Consider the following 26,437-nt stretch of genomic DNA (forward strand, 5'->3'; position numbering starts at 1 on the left):
GCCCATGAGACGTCATTTCAACTTTAGGTGATATGCTTATATAGAGACTGGGCTCAGTCTTTTGATAAGATAAGCAGTAAGCTGCAGTGACTGGGTCTTGTAACCATCAGCCAAAGCTACAGTAATAACACTCTCAGTATGTTAAATCTGGGGAGCAACATCTGACACTTTGTATTCTTATGTTGCCTGAACAATGCCAACATTTTTTTTCTATGTTTAATTTTATTTTTCTGAATATTTCTGGAACTAGACCAATATATACAATGGAACTATACACTATGTACTGGATTTACTTTGGAGCACATTTGAAAGGACAGTTTGTATATTTGGGGTTGATCAGGCAATCCTTTTAAAGAGACTAAAGGAAAAAAGTGATACAAATGGAATTTAGGAGCTTTATAAATCAGGAGTACTCATACTTTTATATCAGTTTATACACAGAATGATAACATCCTTCAACCCAGAATGATATTGTTTACCACCCTTGAATGATAACATTCATCATCCTAGAATAACATTTTACACCCAATAATAACATTTAACACCACAGAATAATGACATTTACTATGCCAAAATAATGACATTTACTACCCCAGAATATTGACATTTAACAACCCAGAATAATGACATTTAACAACCCAGAATAATGACATTTAACAACCCAGAATAATGACATTTAACAACCTAAGAATAATGACATTTACTACTCCAGAATAATGACATTTAGTACCCCAGAATAATGACATTTACTACCCCAGAATAATGACATTTAACAACCCAGAATAATGACATTTACTACACCACAATAATGACATTTAACAACCCAGAATAATGACATTTAACAACCCAGAATAATGACATTTAACAACCCAGAATAATGACATTAAGTATCCAAGGAGAGGCTTTAATGCCTAGTAAATATTATTGCATTTAATTAAATTTAAATTTCTACCCCAGAATAATGACATTTACTACTTCAGAATAATGACATTTAGTACCCCAGAATAATGACATCTTCTACCCCGAAATAATGACATTTACTACCCCAGAATAATGACATTTAACAACCCAGAATAATGACATTTAACAACCCAGAATAATGACATTTAGTACCACAGAAAAGGCTTTAATGCCTAGTAAATATTACTGCATTGAACTGAATTTGAATTTCTACCCCAGAATAATGAAATTTTCTACCCCAGACTAATGACATTTACTACTACAGAATAATGACATTTAGTACCCCAGAATAATGACATCTTCTACCCCGAAATAATGACATTTTCTACCCCAGACTAATGACATTTACTACTCCAGAATAATGACATTTTGTACCCCAGAATAATGACATCTTCTACCCCGAAATAACGACATTTTCTACCCCAAAATAATGACATTTACTACACCAGAATAATGACATTCGGGCACTCCAACACCCAGAATATTGACAATGGTATCTTGTATTTCACTGAAACAGGACCAGTGAAGAAGAAGAAGCTTGAATGCCTAGTAAATATCATTACATTGAATTCAATTTCAACATTCAATGTTAAAATACCTCTGAATGTAAGAAAATATGAACTTTAGAAAATCCCAATTCTGTGCAAAATATTGATTTTCTTCCTTAACCTGCCTGCAAGGGGCACTTAGTTTCAATAACATATATATCACACTGCGGACATTTCCAGTGTATGTTCATGCAAGCATGTCACTGGAATACTTGTGACAAACTGTTCCTTGACAGCTGGGATTATTTGATAGAGCCAGTAGAAAAAGAAAGTTTACAGTAGATCCTGAAAGTGGTCTTGTGCAAATGTTCCCAAATCATATGGATGTTTTTCAAGGAAACTAAAACAATTACAAACCTTCAAAAAGATTTTGTGACTGATTTGTTTACACTGAAAGATAGAGAGTTAGAGGTGGTCCTCAGTAGTGATCATGTGAAACCCTTGGTGATCACGTGAGGTTACCACTCACAACACCCTGGGGGACTTGAGGTAACTTATCTGATTTCAGATGCCCTGGCCACTATGTGTGATGTCATATATACAGAGGTGTACATAACATTTTGCTGCTAGACATAGCATATTGCATCAAGATGACACTCATTTGTCTGATATTAGCCTTGCTCCAAGGCTGTACTGAATGATAAGTCCATGGATGCATAGTATTTATATCCTCATAATAGGCAAGTCTAGGTAAGCAGACGGTCAAAGGATGTCCTTGTTCTTTTTACAGACAGCTTGTTTTTATTGTTTATATAATATAGAAATTATGATTGAAACTAATAATACTTGCCTTAGAAACTTGTGAAAGTCTAGTCTAATATCAGCAGTAGCAGCATCGCTTTCTTTCGCTTTCTTTCTTTCTGAGAAGGTTAATGATCAAGGTCACGAGATAGATATATGTGATTACAAAGTTATTAATACTTTCATCATTAGGAATATGCTTTCTGTTAGATGGGATCAATCCTGTTTGAAAAGGTTTAGTCTAGATTAGTCAAAATATCAAGGTTAGTGTCAAGCCTTTTGTAAATACATGCAAAAGCAACAAAACCGTTCCCATATTCATTCGAAATCTCTGCCAACAACAGACTCAACTGTATGATTTCGACTTTATCATAAGCTTGTGTTAATGATTTACTAGCAAATAGTGATGATACCAAGCATTTGCGTAAAGGTGAGCGTATCCTGCCCCACTGGTGGCACCCATTGCAAACACATGCAAAGGCAAGTCTATAGTTCATCTGAAAAAACATGTGAACCTAGGGTAAAAGTCAAAATAGGGAATTGCATCAGACATAATTTTTGTCACTGATGTGTCAAATTTGGAAGCTACCATATAACTTTTGAAAGCTTTACTGAGGCCTTGAATGTTGTAAGCTTGATCAAACAACTTCTGAGCAAGAGTTATTTTATTAACATGGTTAAAACATGGTTATTTTATTGAAAGCCTAGGTTAACGCTACTGCTATGAAACTTTGTATTTGCATGTGTCTTAACAAATCCTACCACATGAAATGTTAGTGGCATGTGTTTCAAAGGTCAAGGTCAGTTTTGAGGTTATTGTGACTAGTGTTTGCAGCATTCATTGCCAGTTACTGTTGTAGATTTACTTGACAAACCCTGACCCTCGGTGGTAGTTACCTTAACAAATCATACCATATCAAATGTCAAGGCCATATCTGCCAAAGGTCAAAGTTACCGTTTACATAATTGTAAAGACTAGTATCAGTCTTTCTCATTAACACTTCCCAAAGATCATTGACATTAGAGAACATATTCCACATGGTCTCAAACTAGAAAAATGTTTCTCAAAATGTGTTGAAGCTTTTATCATTAGACATAGTGTATACCTTCTAAAGGTTTGGGCCATCTTTGAAAAGGAAACATCTTTACATGGTTATATCTACATTAAATTAAACTTTATATTCATCATTTACCTTAACAATTCTACATGTAGTTGTTGCCTTAAGGGTCCCATTCCACAAATTGAAAGGACTACTGTTTTGTAGAGAGGGTTTAAAGTCATACTGTTCCAAACCAGAAGTTCAGATAACTTTGTTGTTTTGGTAGAATTGGGCAACATTTGGGATCTTAGATAAATATAAATAGATATACGAGAGGTCAGCTGTAGCCTGATTTTCCCAATAGTTCAGGACATGTTTCTAGTGGGAATGTTTAGGGACATTCAAGTAACAGTGAGAAAGGGTCTGCATCTCTGCACATAGCTCTCTTGTTTAATACAATTCCAATCACTCATGCAGTCATAGCTCCATGATTATCACTATGTATACAGAATTATAAGACAATTATAGTAGTAAGGAGCCTGTTTTTCTATTGTGCCTGTGCAATACAGTGACAGTGTGGTTATTATATTAAGCATATTTCTGGCAAACAACATTTCATTTTATGCTCCGTCCATTGTAGTTAACACATGTCAAGAGAATTTCCTCAGATAAACTTTTCTCTTTTCTGAAAACCATTATTGTTTTCTTGGAGAACTTGGTAGAACTCATCTGGTATTGTCACAAACACAGTTGTCAAAATTAAAGTTACTAATTTGATATTTTATTTTGGAATATTTGAATATGTGCATATGAAATTAAGTGTTAGATATTGATCAAAACCTTGACTTCTGGTTATGCTATGTTAGATGTATAGTGGTTGTATCAGAAATTTATGTATTTCTGGTTCAGATTAATTTTCAACAGTTCTGAGTTAGATAACCTTCGTTTTATGTAATTTGAAGTAATTTTAAACTGGTGTGGACAGGCATCACATTTGATTTCCAGGAAGTAATTCAGAAACCATTCCATGTTTCTTAGTGAAACTTTGTATGCAGATCAGGCAGTGCTGAGCTGATACCATCTGATATTGAGCAAGTTGGGGAATCTTGAAGACATTTATGTTTTCCTATTTCCCTCAGGTAACAAGGTAAAATGAGGACTGAGTTTGTTTCCAGTGCCAAATTCATAAACCTTTAATTATTTCCTGATTTAACTGTGCCAGTTTGTTGGACTTAATAGGCCTGGTGCTCATGTCTTTGACAGAAAGTCAACTTGATTCATTTGCAGTTGTAAAAATACAAGGATAGTGGGGCCATGGATAATTTTGTCTTCTTTTATGTCTTTCTTTATGTGGGGAAAAACAGGATGTATTATTGAACTGAATGTATATGTGGGAACTGGATGTCTGTGACCTATATGTTATATATATGATGAATGATGTTGTTGTTTAAAGTTGGAAGAGCACTTATTTATTTGCAGGGAAAATATTGGACATGAACTAAAAGCTGTCTGCCCCATGTTTAAGGTAGCATATGCACTGGAAATTTGAGACCTAGCTATTTTGATACTGGACAAGTGCTGAATGTAGATTATGATACAGTCAATGTGTAAAATAACTGAAATTTTCACTTTGGCAATTTGCAAAACGCCAAAATGTTTCAGTCATTTTACAATTATATTTTATTATGATAACAAATTCCAAACATATTTTTCTCCATTTTACCACCTAGTGATTGGAAATGATTGAATAAAAAGAAAATGAGAGTCACTCTATATTTGTTCAGGTTTTTTGCTTCTAATTCTAGCATTGTAAGTCTATTCTGATGTTTTTAAGCCCCTTTGAACTTCTTCATAACTTTAAGTCAATCTGAAATCATTGTAAAATGACTGAAATATTTTGGAGTTTTGTAAATTGCCTGAGTGAAAACATTTTAGTCATTTTACACATTGACTGTATTAAGACATATAAAATATATTAATTTAAAGATTTGATTTAAAAATATGTTGCAACATAAAAAGTAAGTATACACAAACCATTTATGAAAATAATAACACTTTCATATCTCATCTCCCCCACACAGAACATTGATTTACTCAAAGGCAACAGTAACTGATCATACAAATATACTAAATGCTGAAACTGTATGACAATTATCATGTTATGAACAATAGGACTTCAGCAACTTGCTGTAAAAGGCGACTATGCTTGTAGTAAGAGGTGACTTTATGGAATCGGGTGGCCAGGCTCGCTGACTTGGTTGATGCATGTCATCGTTCTAAAAATTATGACAGTACTTGTGCCTTCTTTTGTCTCTGGCCACAGTTCCAGCAAGGCCTACACTGTCAACTATCTGTGCTGACCATAAAATAGTGGGACGGCCCTCCCCAACAGTTTATCATGAACCATCAGCCCTACGGTCTGGCATGTAACTGATACACCCCAACACCCTGCTGTTAACCTCCCTGTACTGCTGCAGATGTGCAATGGATGTGCAGACATTTGCAACTGACCATTCTGGTAACCATGTTAACAAATATTACGTAATATCCAGGGCTAGAGTTAATTCCCTTAGCCAATATTTCTACGACTATGATCAGCGACAACCCAATAAAGGGACGGCTCTTAGCAGATTACCAAGATTTCTTATCATATCTCTCATTAGCACATGTCGGCTGCAATTTATTAGCTGAATATGTGTGTCTTCCACGAAATTTATTTTGCTACAGCCATGGACGTCTTCATTCACTGGGACGGTTTCGTCTTGGACCTAGATATGCCACTTGAAGAATTCCCATTGTACCACCAGGGGTTGGTTTCGGATGAATCTTGGTCTGAAAAGAATGACAGTGATGTTACCGTTACCAAGCCATCAGTATTACCTCCCAAAATGTTTCACTCAAAGAAAAAGATAAGAAATGAAAATATGATTGTGTTTAGGCCCAGATCATACAGCTCATAATTAATATTTACACACCATAAAATAAAAAATAGATTAATTGTAGTCATGATTAATAAAGACAAAATCTTCAGAAGATAACAAATATAAATATTCGTCAAAATATGTACAGTTTTCTTCAGCGCGATATGTGATAGAAGCCTAACTGAAACTAAGTTAATAGGTATGTTAAAATTAAGAAGAAATGGTGAAAACAATAATAAAAAAGAAATACAGATCTTACAAAAATAAGTCTAATATCAATAAAAATTAGATACTTTGTTTCAAAAGATATATTCGGACGATAATCACAGACAAAATGCATGTTATGTTGTCTGCTCTATGGTAATTCAACTTAAAATATATGACGTAAATATGGTTTTGTGCCAAAAATCATACAAAAATAACTACTGATCTTACCTAAATAACTTTGGTACCAAGCGAAAGAGGAAAACGTGATGAATATAAAAAGTTTTACTGCAGGACCGATCATAGGGAAATATTTGAAAGCATGAGAAAATTAAGGTTTGTGGTTCAATTATTTCTGAAAAATTCAGATTTAGTCACATTTCTTGAGTCAAAATCAGAAATATCGCAACTGTCCCAGATTTGTTTATGGCACTAAACTAATTTTTAACATATCTCCTTTTTATACACTGCGTTAACCAAGGACTTTCATTAAGAATATGTGGCCGTTATTGAAAATCACAATCTGCACTTTTGCCGATTTTTTGCTCTCTCGAACAAAGACAAAGCGTGACACAGTTATCAAATACAATGAAAACAATATGCTTTAGGGTGCCAACAAATGTCAGTTGTAATGTTGACAATGTTAAGAAATACATGAGCGTAAATATGTATTGTGAAATATATCTTTTGCATGGAAGATAAGGCAACAACGATGACTACAGTGAACATGTTTCAATACAATTGTCTTGTCATCAGCATACTCTTGGGTCTCACCAAGTCTGTAAACACATTTAGATGTAATTTTGAAAATTAGAAGCCTGGGAAGAAATGATTTGTGTAGAGCATACTGTAAAGCAGGATGGTATCATATTGTAAAAATGTTTTGCAATTAACAGGGATGAGAATTTTCCATGGAACCGCAGAATTCTGCACCAAAGTTTTTATGATACATGCCTTTACAATATACACATAAATCCTTTAGTTTCCCAGACTCTTTTAAAAAAAACAACCCCATTCTCACCTCCAAGTTTAAAGTTATATCATTATGTCATTACATTCCTAACAAAACAACCCGTGAACATCCAGGTCGGGAATAGGTCTCCAGCAACCCAATCTGGCTGCAAGAGACAATTATGCTTGTTGTAAAAGGTGAATAACGGGATCGGGTGGTCAGGCTCGCTGACTTGGTTGATGCACATCATCGTATCCCAATTGTTTAGATCGATGCACATAATGTCAATCACTGGATTGTCCCATCCAGACCCTATTATTTACAGACCGCCGTCATATAGCTCGAATATTGCTGAGTGCCTGTGTTAAGCAACAAACCTATCAAAACCTTCCTCATTTATCTGCCAGATGTGTTTTACCTCCGCCTTTTGACATGAAACCACTGGGTTTAGTTCATATCTCAATTTCTGACTTGACTTCAAAGCTCAGGAAAAAAACACTTAATTTATTGATAAGACCTGGAAATTGATGAGAGCAAATGACTTCTTTATTTATAATGTGTTGACCGTTTATAATGTATTGACATTCAGAACCACATATATGGCAGATAAACCATCCTCAGATACTACATCCACACAGACTACTATATATAGTACACAAGATTTATAATAGGGTCTCAGCCCCCAAGCTTGATACTGGTGTTTTGTTAGTGGACTGATAGCAGCTGTCATATTTATATACATGGTGACCTGACTGACCCTGGCCTCTCTATATTAAAGCTTCATCCCCCTCAACTCTAAACAGATAATATAAATAGTTGCAGGCAAGTAGCACCGACCATCAGCAGGTGCCTGCCGGATCAAGTAATATTTTCTTGATAACATATCTTCTTTGAGCTGAGGTTGATGCTGATCTGGCATCTCATTCATAATTGTTGGCTTCATGACTTCAAGGTTAAACTTGGCAGGATCAGTTCAGGAAGCAGAAATGTTGTAGTTTCTTAAATTTGTAAGTATTTTTTTACATGTTGATTTGACATTTAAATACAACTTGATGGAGTGTCTTGTGAATGGTATGTCTTCCAGTTTGATTGATGTATATTATGATGAAAAATGTTCCTACATGATGAAAAAAAATCCATGTTTAATGAATTGTTTGTAAAATATGTTCTCATGAATGTAGTATATTGGTTGTTAGATGGAAATGATAATATAAATGCAGGGGAAATTATTGACCACATCCCAAATAGCTCCCAAAAATACTAATTTTTGACTGGAATACTGCTGATGCTTCAGCTTTCTTGTCACATAGAGGGCACTAGATGACACAGTTGTCTAAGGCGCTGCAGTTTGCTGTGAAGGGTTGCATCCCTCACCTGAGCAGAAAGTTTGTAAATGTGGGTTTGAATACCTGATTCACACTGATTGTTTCTGGGTTTATCAGCATGACACCCACAAATATCTTAGACCTCCACACTTTCCTCCAACATCCAGCTGACATGCTGTGATATAACTGAAATACTGTGGCATAAGACCAAGCACACTCACTCACCCTTGTCACCCTTGTCATAGAGTTTTTTGTGGAATTTATGATAGATAAACAGAAGGGTGTGCTGAGGTAGTTAAATCACAGTGGCCTGACACACTGGCTCATTGGCAGATAAATGACTTGACGTCTTTGATGGGCATAGAGAAGTTGGAAGAACATGAGTACATGACACTTTTTATTGATAGCAACTTCTTTTATTATTCACCTGATGAAGGAGCAAGAAGTAGCTCTGAAGCATTGTGACATAGACAAAAAGAAATTGCTATCCATAAAAAGTGTCATGTATTCAGATAAATGCCTTGCCTTTAGGAAAAACATATCCAAGAAATCTCTTCATTATAATCGTTTATTTAAGCCTTGTTAGATGATTCTAAATTCATCATTTATCATATTAAGAACGTAACAGAAGGCCATGAAAATATTTACCTTTTTTAAGTAATGACATAACCAACTGTGAACAGTTTTGTTACTGAAACATCATTTGGTGATATTGATGATGTCAAACTACTTTGGCAATTTTTACGTCACAAGGAATGTCATAAATATGGATAAGCACATAGACGGGTTCACGCCCAAACTGACTTGTTTTGAGGGAAGTTAGTGTTTGGTACACACATATCCTCCAATGACAAACACCCACCAGTGCCTTTGATGAGTGACCTGATGAAAAGGTCATATAAGGTTTTTGGCTGGGTGCCATGATGTGTTATTAATAATACTGTGTATTAATGATGCACCAAAATTACACCCTAAAGCATACTAAAAGTGCTACATCATTACCCTGTTCCATGGATCAGCCTCTACTCAAATTTCATTCTCAGCTCCCTGGGGAATATACAACCCAAGCTGCAAAGGTTAAGAGTCATGTTACAATCTCATCCTTATGCTGTGGATTCAGTCAGATCAATGTCAGTTATATATCTAGTTTTACACCAGAAGTACACCCATAAAGGGAAATATCAAATTTGAACTGAAATATTGGTCTTAAGATATTTTACAGGTGCTTCAGTGTATGTACAATAAGTTAATAAGTGTAACCTGAACCGGTAATGAACATCATTATGAGATATTGTGATGCCTGATACATTAAGGCCTATGAGATACCGTCATGACAGTTGTGCATAAACAGACAATGAATGATGTGGAGGGTCATTGCCCAAAGCAGGGACCAAACAGGTCTATGTCATAAATTTGGGAAAGTACGAAGCAGAGAGAATTAATTAATCATCTTTCATTGTCAACCGAGTCAGTTGTTATTGGAAGAAAAATGTTCATCTTTTTTTACTTTGTGAAGTCTGCAGATCCCTGACTGATAGGATGACCTTGACCTTAGTGTAGAGGTCTCAGGAAGTGACTTACAGATTTGTTGTTTGTTCACATGATATGTAATTATGTTTTGTTTATATATGGAACTTATTGAATCTACGGATTCAAACCCAGTATGGTGATGCTGACTTCAAAAGTAATCTACATTTATTTCCCAGGAAGAATGAATATTTGTACCATTGTATCATTCCACTTCATAAGGTTTATGTTTTGTCCCAGTCATTCAAGGCACTGCATGTCGCTATGTTTATGGGTTTGAAATTCAGAGTTCCACTGGCCAGGCTCCTTGTTATGTTGTCACCATTCCCTTGCTTAGATGTTCACTTGAGATAAGTGTAACTACTTTTGACATATTAAACTGAAATTTACAAGATGTACATCTATTCCATTGGACATGAGACCTATCATATGACTGCGATTCTGACGTTCATAAATGCAAGAAAGACACAGTTTGACTATGACCCATTCTAGTGAACAAAACAAGGAAATGCACATTCAAACAATTGTAGAATTGACTGGACTGACAGTGACAGTCTACAGCAATCTATAAATTTACCATAGTTTCTATTTGACACATCTTTATAATTACCTTTCAATGATCGGCCAGTTGATCAATGATTGCCACAGGTTTATTAACAACTTCAGAAATCTCTCGCATCACATTTACCGTCTCAGCCATTTTGACATCTTGGATGTACTGGATGTACTTGTATTATAACGTGCTATCACTGTTACTGACTGACTGACTGAGGTAGATCATAACAGACCTGTCTCTAATGATGATATTGTTTGACTATATTTGTTGTAAACAAACGACAAAAGATGTCACTGTAAAACAATGTGAGCATACATACCCTCATGTCCTTGTATGGCTGTCAGTGTAAACATGAAGTTACACTTACAAAATAAAATTCTGTATAGAACTACATCCTTCGAGGTAAAAACAGTAATAAGAATTATAAGAATTGACTTTCACTTTGTGTGAGTTCATTGGGGTATGAACCTTCATAGAGTGAGGGCCAAACTTAGGAGCTCGTGACGACATTCATACAATGTTTGGCCCTCACTCTATTAAGTTCATGCTCAATGAACACGCCCAAAGTGAAAGTTAATTCTCAATTACTTCAATTATCCAATTCCATGGAGAAAGAATTAAGGCATAATGAATGAAGCTATGAACATGATATTCTGTCAAAACACTCTGGCAAAGATTAGACACTCCACAGGTCCAATGCTAGTCATAGCACTAACATCTCCTTGTTGAATGGGGCCCTGGACCCTCATTAGGTAACGGTGAATATTGTGGCAGGGTGCATATAGAATAGTTTCATTTAGAGACATTTTGCAAATCAGGAGGTACACACCAGAGGTTTCAAATGTTATATGTTTCCATGCGTCATGCGTTACATATACATATACCAAAACCCATAATTTTATTAACATTAGAAATACCTGTTAGCGGCAATGTTCCATAGCACATTTTTTTCTATTTGAACTCACAAGGCTGTGAAACAGTCATTACAGACATGACTTCATGATACAATGGATGATGTCATACTTTCATGACAACTGAATCCACCTACTCAGGTGAATACAGAGAAAAACATAGCCATTGTGATACTCATGTCACCATGCCAAAATTCCTCATTTTCAAGTTTGGGATTAAATGAAAAAAGATATTCCTAACGAAAAGTATTGCCAGGTTTCAAATCCCATTTATTAGCTCACTGGGTCTGGAGGACCAAGGTGAGCTTATGCCATACCGTATATGCCGTACAAATGGTAGCGCTGCCCTCCCCCGGGGACAGAGGGCAGGGCCAAATAGTAGTCATTTGGCTATATTGCTTTAAGCGACTTTTTCTCTAGAACTAAGAAATAGATATCAACCATATTTGTTTGGAAGAATTCTCTGGTGGTGAGGATTCAAAATTGTACAAATGGAGGGGCTGACCCCCATAAGGGGCTGAGGGGTGGGGCCAAATAGGGGTCATTTGGCTATACTGCTTTAAATGACTTCTGCTCTGGAACTAAGAGATAGATATCAACCATATTTGGTAGGAAGCATTCTCCAGTAGTGATCTAGTAGTGATACATTGTAAACATTTGTTTGTTATGAAGGTAGGAATAGCCCTGGGGTCCAGTCTTGCCCCTGGAAACTTAGATCCTGGATCATAACATGGAAATGGTTCAGATCTTTTTGCTACGTTTGTATCTAGCAAAGTACACGTTCATGCTGTCAGATATGCCATCCACCCCTTTTAATGCTGACAGAGTCAAAATTACAAAATATTTGTAGTATTATATACATGTACAATGCAAATGTATATTCTGTCATCATTGCGTAAATATCCAGGTGAGCGATGCAGGCCCTCTTGTACATTAGTAATGTTATAAAGTTAAGTTTGTACTTAGACATGCATGGCTTAATCTTTGAGACAGGTATATAATTACTGGCAGGATCAACCAGATAAACATCACCTGCACTACACACTCATATTTGTTTTACTGTATATCTAACTTTGTTTTCAGCCTCTGACCCATTGCTGCTGTCTCGTAAGTTGCTGCCATGCCGGAGAAGACCGAGATTCAGCTCGGTGGCACGAAGCGGTTCGAGTGTCGTGTCATCGGCTACCCTCGTCCGGACATCAAGTGGTACAAAGATGGGGTTGATATTACCCAGAATTCCCGCTTCAACTTTGCACATACCCGTGAGGGAGTCATCTCTATGTTGATAGAGAAGGTGTCACGACAAGATGAAGGATGTTACCGATGCCGTGCCCAGAATTCGGAGGGGATGGCGTCAACTGCTGCCTACCTGTTTGTCAGGAGTAAGAATGGATTTATTTGTTCCTGTTTTTCAAAATTCTTTCTTTCAACAGGATGAAATTCATCTTGAAGATATGAAAGATAGTTTTCTGTTTACCAATTTGCCCATCCATTTGTCTGCGATTTGTTTCCAATTGCTCAAGAAATGAATAATAGTAGATTGTGTTTTTTGTGTGTTTTCAGTGACCTAGACTAAATGTGTAAAACTTCAATGACAGATTCTTTTTGCAGTCACAGGCCAAGAAAGGTTGACAAGGCTTAAAAGAATTATTTTTTTCAGATTCTGGCAACCCAGAGAATAGTTTCTGTTTTACCAAATGCACACATTGGTGTTGACCACCAAAAAATCTTACAATATGTTGAACTGCAGGATCAATGAGATATTCAGGAACATTTCGAGGAAGAAAACAAATGTCTGAAATGTTTTTGCATCATATATCTTTTCCAAATTAATCAGGATTTTCAGACACAAAATTCACAAACAATAAGAAAGAAATGGACTATAAAAAAAGTTTGGTTGTTTTCTTTTTACTTAGTGTACTTGGCCAACCAAAAAACATTGGTATAAAACTAAATGTTTAAAATACAACTGTGTTTCATTCGATCCAGTCTGATACTGTTTTCTTTGACTTGTAGTTGATCGATAGAACACATAGGTTTGTAATTACTTTAGATGTGTGACCGTAGAGTTTTGAAAAAAGTCTAAAAGGCAACTAAAAAAAAGAGAGGGTGCTTACAAAGGGCTTCATAATTAGATGAAATATAAGAAATGTTTTTTTAAGTATTTTGTGTGAATAAACAAAGCCATTAGATGAAGTGAAAGCAAGATGAAATATTTATATTTACAGAAACGTCAAAGTAAAAAATATCCTTTGGTTTATTTATGTTGATGACACTATGCAATGTTTGTAGTTAGGAAACCCCACATTGCTTCTGTCTTTTGCTATACTTGTGGCCAGGTAATACTCACGCAGTAACTTACTTCTGACGCACATTACCTGACCGGGGGGAAACACTCTGCCTGTGTTGTTAAGCCAGCTGGTGGCCAGACGAGAAACTTAGGTATTCCCAGAAAAGCGCATTTTTGTTATCGGCAGGTGGCGCTTATCAGCCGCCTTGGATTTTCCAACAGAGAGACACACCAAGAACACACCACTGTGTTTAGTTGTTAGGGACATAGTCTTAATGAGGCAGCTATGTTTGATAAACAAATCTTAACTTGTGTCAAACATTGAATGTAAAAATGTAACCACATTTAAAATAGGATGATGCACATACTACTAACCAAATTTATTAATTAAATTAAATTAATTTGAGAAATTGATTGCAGGATCTATGTTTTCAGAAGTTGTTGATTTAGAAACCATTTCACCAAATTTTGATGAAAACTTTGAAGAATGGAATGTTGTAGTTGTTGAAGGTAAGCCAATATGGCATGTTGATGTTGAAGTATCTTAACAATTTTTCCCCGAATGTTTTTCCCAATTAATGTGTCAAGAACAATATTTAGCATGAAGCTGATTCAACAATGCACACCCTTTGACTTGTCCTTTACTGGACCTATATCCATGTTTCAATATTGTGTTCTGTTTCTGAACATTACAAATATTTATTTGTTTGAGTGGATAACATTGTTTAAGTTTTTACTGAAAAACTATCAAGTGCAGCAATTAGGAAGCAGTTCAAAGGTTTGAGGTCAGAGAATGTTTTTGTTTCATAAATATTTGGGTGGGGAAATTAACATGTGTAGGTTCCAAAACATTCCATGGTGTGTTGGTGTTGCTCCATAACTTTATGCAATGGTACCATGATTTTTGTGGGTTTTTAAAAATTCTTTTGATTATTTTCAACATTTTCACAATTAAGCTTTAGTGGGTGGGGGATGTATCACAAAATTTAAACAATTATGTTATTTATCTGACATCAAACAGTTTAAATGTTTCCTTCCTACTCACAGTTTATATTCCATTTTCAGCTAATGTGAGTTATTTTTTTCAGTCCCTGTTGTCTAACCTTTCATCATGCATGATGTGTACAACATGTTGAACTAATTCAACAATATCCTGATGATTCCTGTTTCCAGGCTAACACTTAGTTTTGTGTTTCAATATTGTCCCATCATAAACTTTTCTAAAAACAGCAGTAAAATTCTAAGATATTAATACTGATATATATCCCCAATTATTGCATTATTTAGACAGTCGCATCAGTTAAGCATGGACATAATATTTTGTAGATTGTAAAGGTTTGATTTCTTTACAAGGATTTATTATTATTATAATTATTTTTATTATTATTATTATTAAGAATGTTCCACAATGTTTTAGGTGTGTCACAATATTTTGACCTCACATATTGATACATACTAATCGCTATACTTAATTTCTGCCATTTTTATTCCAAACATTCTGAAATTCATTCATGAGAGAAATGGTGTAGTAGAGCATATTGAAATGCATCTGTATCTGTATTGCACTTACAGAACAAAATTTTGGCATCCTTATTTTACACACTTTCTTACTTCTTCTTTGACAGTTCTACCAAAAAAATACCAACCCCAAAAAACAATCACACATTGTTTTGAAATGGTTGATCAGTACACAGTAATGAAATAGTTTCTGTGCACATTTTTAAGAAATAGATTTTATGAGTACACCCAAAATTTTGATATGTAAAGTTTGACAATTATAGAGACCAAGTAAACCAATATGATTTTCTTGTTTCAGCTCGAAAATCAAAGTTTCTGGATGATACTCCATCTGTTCACTCAATGTCATTTGTGGAAGCATCGGAAAAAGACTTAGAACATGACCGTGAATATAAGTCAAAACACATGAAACAACAAAAACAGCAGTTTGAAGCGATGGAGACTGAAGAATACGAACAACATATCTCTGTTGAGGAACAAACAGAGATCCACATCACTGATCGATCCATGGGGAACATCAATGAGAACAAGAATGTGTCAGAGGAACCTGAAAACAGTGAGGACTCTGAGGGCAGCTTGTCCTCGCTGGAGGACCTCAGTGGAACCAAAGATATACAGGTGAAGCTTGAAAAAATGGCCCAAATGTATGAGGAAGTTACAGAAGAGAAAAGTACCAAAGGTAAAAGTGTTTCTTTCAAGATAGAATCGGAAAGTTTTACCCAGAGTACTGAATTAAGAGGAGCATCTGATTTGACAGTTGAATCAGAAGTCAACATATCGGAAGAGAGAAAATCCAAGAAAGTCAAAATTTCGATAGGTGAGTCAAAGACTGATGAAAATAAACTTGAAGAAGAAATCAGGAGGAAAGAGGAGCAACTGTCAGTACTGATTACCCAGGGGGCAACAGAAGCAGATGCGACAGAAACAAAGGAAGAACGTACATCTTCATCTCAGATGGATGTTTCAGAAGATGACACCAAGCTGTCAACCCAAACAGCAGATGATTCTGGGCTGGGTATCAGCTTCAGTGCAGACATGGAGGAAAGATCTTTTACTGAACAAGATGACTCAATGGTAATCACAGCATCATTTGAAGTTGAAAGCAAAGAAACTAAAAATGTGGAAATCAAGTCTGAGATTACTCAAATAAGTGAGTCAACAGTAGTTGAAGAAACAACAGAGTCTGAGACACAGAGCAGGGAAAGGGAACAGAAATTATCTGCAGAAGCAGAAGTTGATGCTTCAAAGGAGGAGCAGGGAGGATTATCCTTTGAGGCAAGTGTAACAACTGACAGCTCAGAGGTGGAACAGGCTGGCCTGACAGCATGTGCTGAGGTGAAGATAGAGGAGAAGAAGGTTGAGCAGAAGCTGGAGGAAGGAAAGGAGGAAGTGCTGGAGAAGAGAGTAGAGGAGACAGAATCTCTCAATGGAGAAGTTATCCTTGAATCTGCTGCTGCTCATGATGTTGCTGGTCAATCAGATCTGGTGTTACCTGCTGTCGGAATGGCAGAATACAAGTCTGAGGAGCTTGGAGAACAACAGTCAGTTACTTCCTTGGAGGACCTATCATCTGACCATGCTGCTGAACCAAGAACAACTGCTGATGAGTATTATGGCGAGGAGGACCTTGTCCTTCCACTTATAAAGCAGCTTCCAGTCTACAAGACTGAGGAAATGAAAGATCAACAATCTGAAGGATCGGTTGAGGATTTACCTTTTGATGAGATATCCCAGTCACAAACAGATGTGAATGTTGAGGAACAGCCTATAGCTGCAGTAGTGGAAGCTGTGGGTAGTGTTACAGAGGTCAAGGAAGGCCCTCTCGAACAGGAAGTCTCTGACGTGCCAGAGACTACTGGAGAAACTGCTTCAATGAGTCTCGGCCCTGACAGTGGCATATTTGATATGTCTCTACAAGGGACTCAGTTCCAGGTGGAGGAACTGGAGGTCATTGGATCTTCTGTGGACAGTGCAGAGCATCTTGAAGCACAGGAGGCATCTAAGGCTAAAGAAACAGTGTCTGGTGCTGATGAAGTTGAACGAGTGCCTAAATTTGTTAGTTTTAAGCAACATTATGATGAGAGTAATGTGGATAGTGCAATAGAAACAACTCAGAATCGCCAAGAGACTGAAGTCTCTTTTGTATCAAAAACTGAGGAAGAAAAGGCTGAAGTTAAGAAAGCCCAGGATGTATTCATGGCAGATGGGGTCAGTGAAGAAAGCCTTCCAGGTGATGAAGTGCAAGATCTCAAGGCAAATGAAATAGCTGCAGCTGCTGAAGTTGACAGTAACGGTTTACAAACTGTTGACAAAAATTTGGAAGTGGCTAAAGTTGATGAAAGTTTACTAGATGAAGGAGATAAAACAGAAACTACCAAACAATTTGACGAAGATGTCAAGGGATCAGCTGAAGCAAGTGTCGAGCATGGTACTGGCAAGCAATTGGTGAAACAGACATCCATAGAAACATTTATAGAACAAGCATCTTTGGATGACCTTGCTGCTCTCGCAGAATTAAATACAATTGAAAATGAGGAGAAAAGTCAGGCTGGTGAAACTATGGCTGGTGAAACAGTGATGCAGAAGGCAGACAAGGAAGGGGCTGTTGAAACTCAGAGCAGTATTCTTTCCGAGATTGCAACAGGGGAGGATAATCTCAGTAAAATCAGTGAAGACCCACAGCCTGCAGAGGTCAGTGAATCCAAACAATGCCAAGAGACGGACTCAGAAAGGGCACAAGTGATGCCAGATGAGCTAATTTTACAAGCTGATGGAAATGTCGAGAACACCAAGCAACTTGGGGAAGAGGATGTGATGCTATTACTGGCCGAAGTCGATATCACTGAGACTGAAAAAAAATTGGATGAGACATTGGCACTGACGGCAGATGTTGATGTGAGTGAGCAGAAATATGACTCAGAAGGTTCAAGATTAAAGATGTCAGCCACTGTAGATACAGAACAGGTCCTATCACCACCAAAAGTCACCCGAGTTCCGGAAGATGTGTCGGTACAGTCTGGCGAGACCATTCAACTTGTATCAGAAGTTCAAGGTCAGTTGGTTATTTCATAAGGTTTATTTGCTCAGCATGCTCAGTGTTTATGTGTTAACAAGGTAAATAACATGATCGCTTTCAAAACAGGTGTTCAGTAATGTTCTGTTTTTGTAGTCAGCATAAGGGATGGGGTGTTCAGTGAATTATTTTCTCAATCAACCTTTTTTCCAAAATTGATGATAAGATATCAGTGACATATATTTGTTTAGATTAGACGGTCTTTCTTTATACTTTTACTGAAAATATATTTGTGTCATTTACACATCATTACAGGCTAACTGTGTATTACATAAAGTTACATTACACCCAAACATATTAAAACTGCTGATTGGCTTTATAAAAAAATAAATTGATTTTTAAAAAAGATCTTTAAACATTTAATGACACTCAAGCAGTTGGATGTTTTGATATGTTTTCTCCATTTATCTGTTTGTACCATGGCAGCTATTGCAGTCAGAATTCTGGGGTGTTGATCTGTAAATGATTCTGTATTGGGCCAGCATAATGCTGGATTGTATACATGCATTATGTAAACCACATAGTCCTCATGGCCATGATGATGTCAGCCTGTTTAGATTAATCTGTATTTATAATCATATACTATTAGATGTTCCTTTATGTCAGATCATATTCAAACTACGGAGGCTGTCACATGTTGGATATGAACATGCATACAATGTGAAATCTTGCCAGATAATTCTTTCTTGAAATATAAAGATGGGCTAGGCGTTGGGATAGCCTAGTTGTGAAAGCGTTCGCTTGTCATACCAAAGGCGTGTGTTTGATAGCCCACATAGGTACAATGTATGAAGCCCATTTCTAGTGTCACCCGCTGTGATATTGATGGAATATTGCTAAAAGTGGCATAAAAACATACTAAAATGAAAAGTCTTTCTTGAGTCTTAAGTCTATCTTAAGAATATCATTTTTTAATGCAGGGTATATTTTATAGTCTGTTATGACACTCATAACTCTTTTAGATCAGTTATGTTAGAAAATATATTTATAGAAAATCATATGAACTGAAATATCAAATGCAAACAATTCTGTTTATAAATTGACCAACAGTTTTGAATGTTTTTGTCAGTGACAATCATTGCCTTCCTCATCACTCTTACACTAAATATCATTTTGATAATGTCCTAGTCCTTGACTGTAGAGTGTGAAAAAAGCTGATGAGTGATATGACACAGGCATTCCCTGGTAATTGTTCAGTTGATCTAGCTTTGGGATCTGAATATTGGTCATACTTCAACAATACAGTCGTGCCCCGCTTATACAGACTTCAGATATCCGGAAACCTCGGTTCCCGGACGATTTTCATTCAAAACGAAATAATGACTATATAAATTTACCCGTATATACGGAAATTCTGTTTCCGGAACCGGACGGTCATTTTCATACACAAAACATTGAAATGCACACAAAATTGTCTCACTTATCCGGACAATACACTTCCGCTGGTGGTAATCCTTCCGCTGGTGGTAATCCTTTGACTCGTGAGAAGTCAATTAACCAAGTGACACTGAGTTACGTTTGAGACGAGCTTGTTTATTGTACATGTAATCCCCAAGCACAAGTTCGTGGCTTGTATAGAGACCTTGTCTACCTATTACGAGAACACAGGGGATCTGGACAATTTGGATTTATTGTTTAAAATTCAAACCTCAAAATGTGGTAAAGTTCAAACTTCCATGACAGACTTCCAGCTGGTTTCAGTTATACGGAAATTCGTTTATACGGACGAAATGTGAAGTGACTCAAGTGTCCGTATAAACGAGGCACGACTGTATTCACAATACCAGTATTTTCATGATTACTTGTATGAGAATACATGGAATATGTCATCTTGATTCCTGTTTGTCTGTGGAGGTAGTGGTATTTTGTTGTACAAGGGATATGAGTATGTGTTGTCTCTGCACCATTTAGAGATGCAATGTTCAGCGATTATTTGTAGCACTATATTTTGTTTTAATTTGGTGGGAAGATGCCCCCTTTCAATGGCTATATGCAGAGGATATTTGTCTATTCTCATCAAATAACTACTGGTAGTTCACCTCATATTGTGACCTGCAAAGTTGATACCACTCATGAAAATATCCCTTTATGGTTCAATTTGGTGGGAAGGGGTACCTTTCAATAATTATGTAAAGCAATATTATGTTTCAATGTGGTAGGAAGATGTACTTTTCAATGGTTATATAGGGCATATTATGTTTCAATTTGGAAGAAAAAGGGTCCCTTCAAAAATGATAATGAGCAATATTATGTTTCAATTTGGTAGGAAGGGGTACCTATAAATAATTATATAGAGCAATATTATGTTTCAATTGGGTAGGAAGGGGTACCTATCAATAATTATATAGAGCAATATTATGTTTCAATTTGGTAGGGAAGATGTATTTTTCAAATTATTTAAGTCAATATCTTGTTTCAATTTGGTAGGAAGTCCTGCTCCTGAGGTGAAATGGTTTAGAGAAGGGGACACAGTGAAGCCAACTGAGAGGATCTCCCTCATTGCTGACAATGACATCTACACTCTGGAAATCAGGGAGGCCTCCAGTACTGACGCTGGCACATACACCCTGACAGCTCACAACTCTGATGGCACCATCTTCAGTGATGTCCAGGTCACAGTCACTGCCCCACAGGAGGAGGGGGCCACGGGGGGAGCACCTGCAGGGGACGAAATCAGGTGAGTCTCGGGAGGGGCTAGGTGAAGTGTGTGATGGGCACCTGCAGGGGAAGAGTTGGTAAGAGTTGGGTGGGGCAAGGATAAGGTGTGGCATGGGCACCTACAGGGGAGGAGAGAGTGAGTGTTGGGTGGGGCAAGGTGAGGTGTGGGATGGGCACCTACAGGGGAAGAGAGAGTGAGTGTTGGGTTGGGCAAGGATGAAGTGTGGCATGGGCACCTACAGGGGAGGAGAGAGTGAGTGTTGGGTTGGGCAAGGTGAGGTGTGGCATGGGCACCTACAGGGGAGGAGAGAGTGAGTGTTGGGTTTGGCTAGGTGAGGATTGTGATGGGCACCTACAAGGGAGAAGTGAGTGTTGGGTTGGGCTAGGTGAGGATTGTGATGGGCACCTACAGGGGAGGAGAGAGTGAGTGTTGGGTGGGGCAAGGATGAGGTGTGGCATGGGTACCTACAGGGGAGGAGAGAGTGAGTGTTGGGTTGGGCTAGGTGAGGACTGTGATGGGCACCTACAAGGGAGAAGTGAGTGTTAGGTTGGGCTAGGTGAGGATTGTGATGGGCACCTACAGGGGAGGAGAGAGTGAGTGTTGGGTTGGGCTAGTTGAGGTGTGTGATGGGCACTTGCAGGGGTGTATGATTGAGTTGAAAAGAACTGATGTTTATCTGACTGCATTGGGTAAAAGGAAGTAACTCGTATCAGTTGCTAGCTGTCAAAATGGATCAGTTGCTAGCTGTCAAAATGGCTGAATCAAAGCATTTTACTCTGTGAAACTTTGGACATATATTCTAGTTCCGTATGAATTAATGTTGAGGAGATAAATTCCTTGTCGCCCTGTTCGACAGGGCATATGGTGTGATGTTCCCTGTGTGTGAGCCCGATGACTCGGGGTACCTAGGCTCACACACAGTACATCACCCCAGAAATTTGGGTGACAACTTACATTGTCTGAACTTATCACTGTTGAATAGGTAGATGAGTGCAGTGTTAAGCTTTATGAATGACGTAAACATGTTGACAAGGGGATGGGGAGCGACAATGGGTGCAGCTTGAACGTGGAAACATGGCTGCCAGGGATGGGCAGAGGGGCTAGATGACTTACTGGATGGCAGGATGTAGAACCAGTGATTCAGATTAGGCAACACTGACAATGTTAGTAGCAGGGTAATACTAAATACTAATACTAATACTACTGCTGTAACATGTTTCAGTAATACATGTATTTATGTTTCCGACAGTGTGACAGCCATCCTGACGTCTCCAGAATTTGTCATCAAACCAGAAGATGTGACTGTTCAAGAATTTGAGCAAGTTAAACTTGTGTGCTCTGTTAAAGGTAGGTGGCTTCTCTACTGATACCACTATTGTTATTTACTAACTACTTTCAACCTTTGATATTATTTTGCTCATGAGGTCTTACCAAAGGATTTGGTGATTTCTCAATTTTAAAGACAAATGCGCTCCATGATGACTTTATTGGTGTTTGAAAAAAAGGATTTTCTCTTGTTATTCCTTGCATAAACATTTATGGTTAAAGCACCTGACGTTATCTCAATCGCATCTTTTTGGTAAAGATTATTTCATTTGGTATATCAGAAGCAATGGTACCATCATGCACATATAATTACTGAACTATTCAATCCTTGATATCTCTTAGAATCTCAATCATTTAGTTCTGTTGAAATTGTGATGTTCTTCATTATCTAAATATCTGCAAAACAATTTATGTCTTTTATTATATTTAATCTTAATTTCCATGGTTTAGGAACCCCAACACCAGAGGTCAAGTGGCAGAAAGAAGGTCAAGCACTAAAGGCAGACAATCGTATGAGAATATTTGAATCTGACGGATGCCATTATTTAGAAATTCCACAGGCATCTTTCATGGACAGTGGTGAATATGAGTGTGTAGCTACCAACAGCGAAGGAACAATTTCTGTGGTTATAAGACTTACAGTTGAAGGTAAAGGTCATATAGTCTTTGAATTTGGTGGCAGTGATGGTAGAATGAGTGCATATAGATCCATTGGCTTGTAGATACATGTAGAGGCAGTTTGTTGTACCAGTAACTGTTCCATGTTGTTTGATGTATCTAGTTTAAGTTGATAAACAAAAGGACTGCATGATGTTACCAGTATGCATATCATTTTGCAATATTTTCTCTGTGTTCCGGTATATTGGGTAAGGAAAATAGTTATTATTATTATATTGTTATTATTAATGTCGTTAAACCTCAAATGTACACATGAATTCATTCACAAATGATGTTCCCCTTCAAAATTGATTGACAAAACGGCAAAAATGAGGAAGTGATTTTTCTCTTGCATTGAATCCATGACATCATAATAATTACTTTTGTATGTACAAAATAGGATCTGCATGTGGAATCAATACATATCACAACACAGATACCTGTATTGCAATGTAAAGCAATTTATTTTCCAATACACAGCCCTAATAAACAAAAGTCTTTATTAATGGTGAAACCTGTGAATTGCCTGGAAAATATTAAGAGTAATATTCCTTTGTATAGGATTTGATGTTATCAACTACATAATCCCAAGGTTTCCGGGATTCAATGCTATAAAATGAAACCAACCAACATTACTTCTTTTAGTTTTTAGCTTTTCAGAAACATTATTATGAAGAAATATAGATTCCATGCATGCAGATATGATGTTGTTGCTTCTACTGTTGTTTATCTTGTTGTTGTTATTGCTTATTTCAACAGTTTTCTGTTGTTTCAGAATTAGAGACAATGAATTATTTGCTTGCAGTAGATGCTTGAATCTGGTTATTTTGCATTGTAAAAGCCATTACATTGTCTTCTTGATACACTGAATTAAAAAACATTTTGTTTAGATTATGGATTTGTGTTTCAAAGTACCCAAGTATATCAGTTTAACAGCCGAAACAAAATTGAAATAAAAAAAACCCTACTTTGTTGACCATGCATCTACCCTAGGCAAGAGAGTTCACTGACAAACTTTCCTGGAAATCTCTAGCTCAATCATAGTGTCACAAATGGCTATTGTGAGTTATGTCCCTTTCGTGTCCCTCCAATTGACCAATCAGATTCCACCTCTCATGTCAATATCACTTGCATTTGCTTCAAACAAACTAATCTGATCAATAATCAAAATCTATATTGTAATAAAACAGGTCTTACATCAATTACGTGAGCACCTTGATTAAAAACATGAAAAGATTTGGAAACTATCTGTTGACACCAAGTTAGTGGTACATATGCTTTGCAAATCCTGCAATTGACCAATATACTCATGGCAGTTTACAAAACAGATGTTACATGATTTTGATTGGACTATGCATTGACTAGTTAGTCCAACCAAAAACTCCATGATTCCAGCCTAGATTGGCAAGGGTGGAAATGGCCTCTTATATTCAGTTAACTCCCTTGCCTTGGGAAGATGTTGACCATGAGGATTTTATAATGTTTATCATGATAAAATAAGAACCCTGTATGGCTTAAACACATTAAAAAATCATTGTGAAAATGTATATAAAGACCTCCATTTGTGTTTTTATGGGTCGCAGGGTAATGCTAATGTTCGGAATGACTGAATATGTATGTCATTAGTAGAATATGTTTTATGGGTTTTGTGATCACAAAATAAAATATTTGCTTCACTGTTTGGATGATCTGCCTTTGTTTCCCTTATGGCTACTCTCAGTATGTGACATGGAAATGTGTAGAGTCTGTAGTTGCTCTTTTGTGCTGTGATAGTAACTGTTGGTAGATCAGTGCATGACCAGACTTGGAAACAAATGAAACAGGAAATCTCCTGTTTAAGGTTATACCCTTACGAAATATAACAATATGCTGATGTTAAGTCAACTTGTTTTGTAAAATTTACACAGCATGATTATAATAAAGATACCGTATTCGACGTAATAAGCGCCCCGCTCTAATAAGCGCCCACGGCTATATTTGCTAACATATTGGCTAGTAAACAATCCCAATTAGCACCCCTTCCGATTGATCAATGTACACAAAACATATTTATTCGCGTATAATATGCACTCGTGTGTTATATGCACCCTTAATTATGGGCAATTAAATTCTGGAAGAATTTATCTGTCGTATATAAACATTTTTAGGCTGTCAGCATAAACCACGAAATTTATCCTTTAACTCTGTTTTTTCACCAAAATAATATTCTCATAAGAGCTCCCTATTTCTAATTTTGAGAGCGCCCTGGGCGCTTATTACGTTGAATACGGTACTCATAATATACAACTTTACTGGCCCATTCTATGACATAAGCTTAGTGAAAATGCTGAAAAAAACTTGGCACAGACACCATATAGGAAATAATTTGTGGTAAATGTTTACCTTACAGTATTATGAAATGGTTTCAGTTACACCTCATGATAGTTTGTTTACAAATTTACAAATTGTAAATTGTATATTATGTGGTTTATTTTGAAAAAAATAGATGGTATAGTGTCTCAAATATTAGTTAATGACTGCCTGAATATATGTTAGATATTAAACTAAATACATTTTCTTTATTACTGATATGGATATAATTATTTTATAAAATAAATTTGGAGAAACTAAGGTGTATGAGAAATAGGTTCATGCAGAATGTGAACAATGTTTTGTTTGTTTCACAGGGATCACTGATGTTGAGAGCGGACTATCCAATGAGGAACTCCGGATGGCAATGTCGGAACGCTCGGACACTGATGTCAGTACTGAATCGACAACACGTAGATATATCAAACTTGTAGGCGCGGCTGCAGCATTCACTCTTGTTGCTTTCGGGGTCCATAAAATGGTGCAGGGTTTCCCCAAGGGGAGCTAACCCATGTTTCTAGTCAATGGCTAAACAGAAGTTACAGTGATAATGAAAGCAGAATTAACATGTTTGACACAGCAGAGAAACCTACCTCAGTTATATGAAGGATGGTCAATTGTTGTCTAAATAAGGTATTAGGCGCTGACTAAGGATGATTAAGTTGGTTTTTATTAATAACTAAAGCATGATCAAACAAATTTATTACCAAATTACACAGAAACTGATCTGTGATCAACCTTCCATGAGTGATATTTTGTGTGTTTGATGATTTGAATGAGTGGTGTGAATGAGGAAAGAAAAATTGTGATACTTTTCACTTACTTTCAAAACTATCGGTAATATCATCATATTTTGAATATGTTAAATTTTCATCAGATT

General features: G+C 36.8%; 1 protein-coding gene across 7 annotated transcripts in view; it reads left to right on the forward strand.

Moving 5' to 3' along the window:
- LOC139473414 (protein Obscurin-like) overlaps window positions 1-26,437 on the forward strand; it is a 141,558-nt gene that overhangs the window by 9,456 nt on the left and 105,665 nt on the right. For all 7 annotated transcript variants that reach the window (XM_071255977.1, XM_071255979.1, XM_071255983.1 and 4 more), the window contains exons 2-7: window positions 12,769-13,067; window positions 15,792-18,545; window positions 20,994-21,243; window positions 22,475-22,572; window positions 23,002-23,199; window positions 25,875-25,948. In XM_071255977.1, the coding sequence (XP_071112078.1) occupies window positions 12,806-13,067; window positions 15,792-18,545; window positions 20,994-21,243; window positions 22,475-22,572; window positions 23,002-23,199; window positions 25,875-25,948 (3,636 nt within the window). In that variant the 5' untranslated portion in view covers window positions 12,769-12,805. The remainder of the gene's footprint in view (window positions 1-12,768; window positions 13,068-15,791; window positions 18,546-20,993; window positions 21,244-22,474; window positions 22,573-23,001; window positions 23,200-25,874; window positions 25,949-26,437) is intronic.

The sequence above is a fragment of the Haliotis cracherodii genome, unplaced genomic scaffold (assembly GCF_022045235.1).
Source record: "Haliotis cracherodii isolate W230 unplaced genomic scaffold, xgHalCrac1.p SCAF_29, whole genome shotgun sequence".
Taxonomy (NCBI): Eukaryota; Metazoa; Mollusca; class Gastropoda; order Lepetellida; family Haliotidae; genus Haliotis; species Haliotis cracherodii.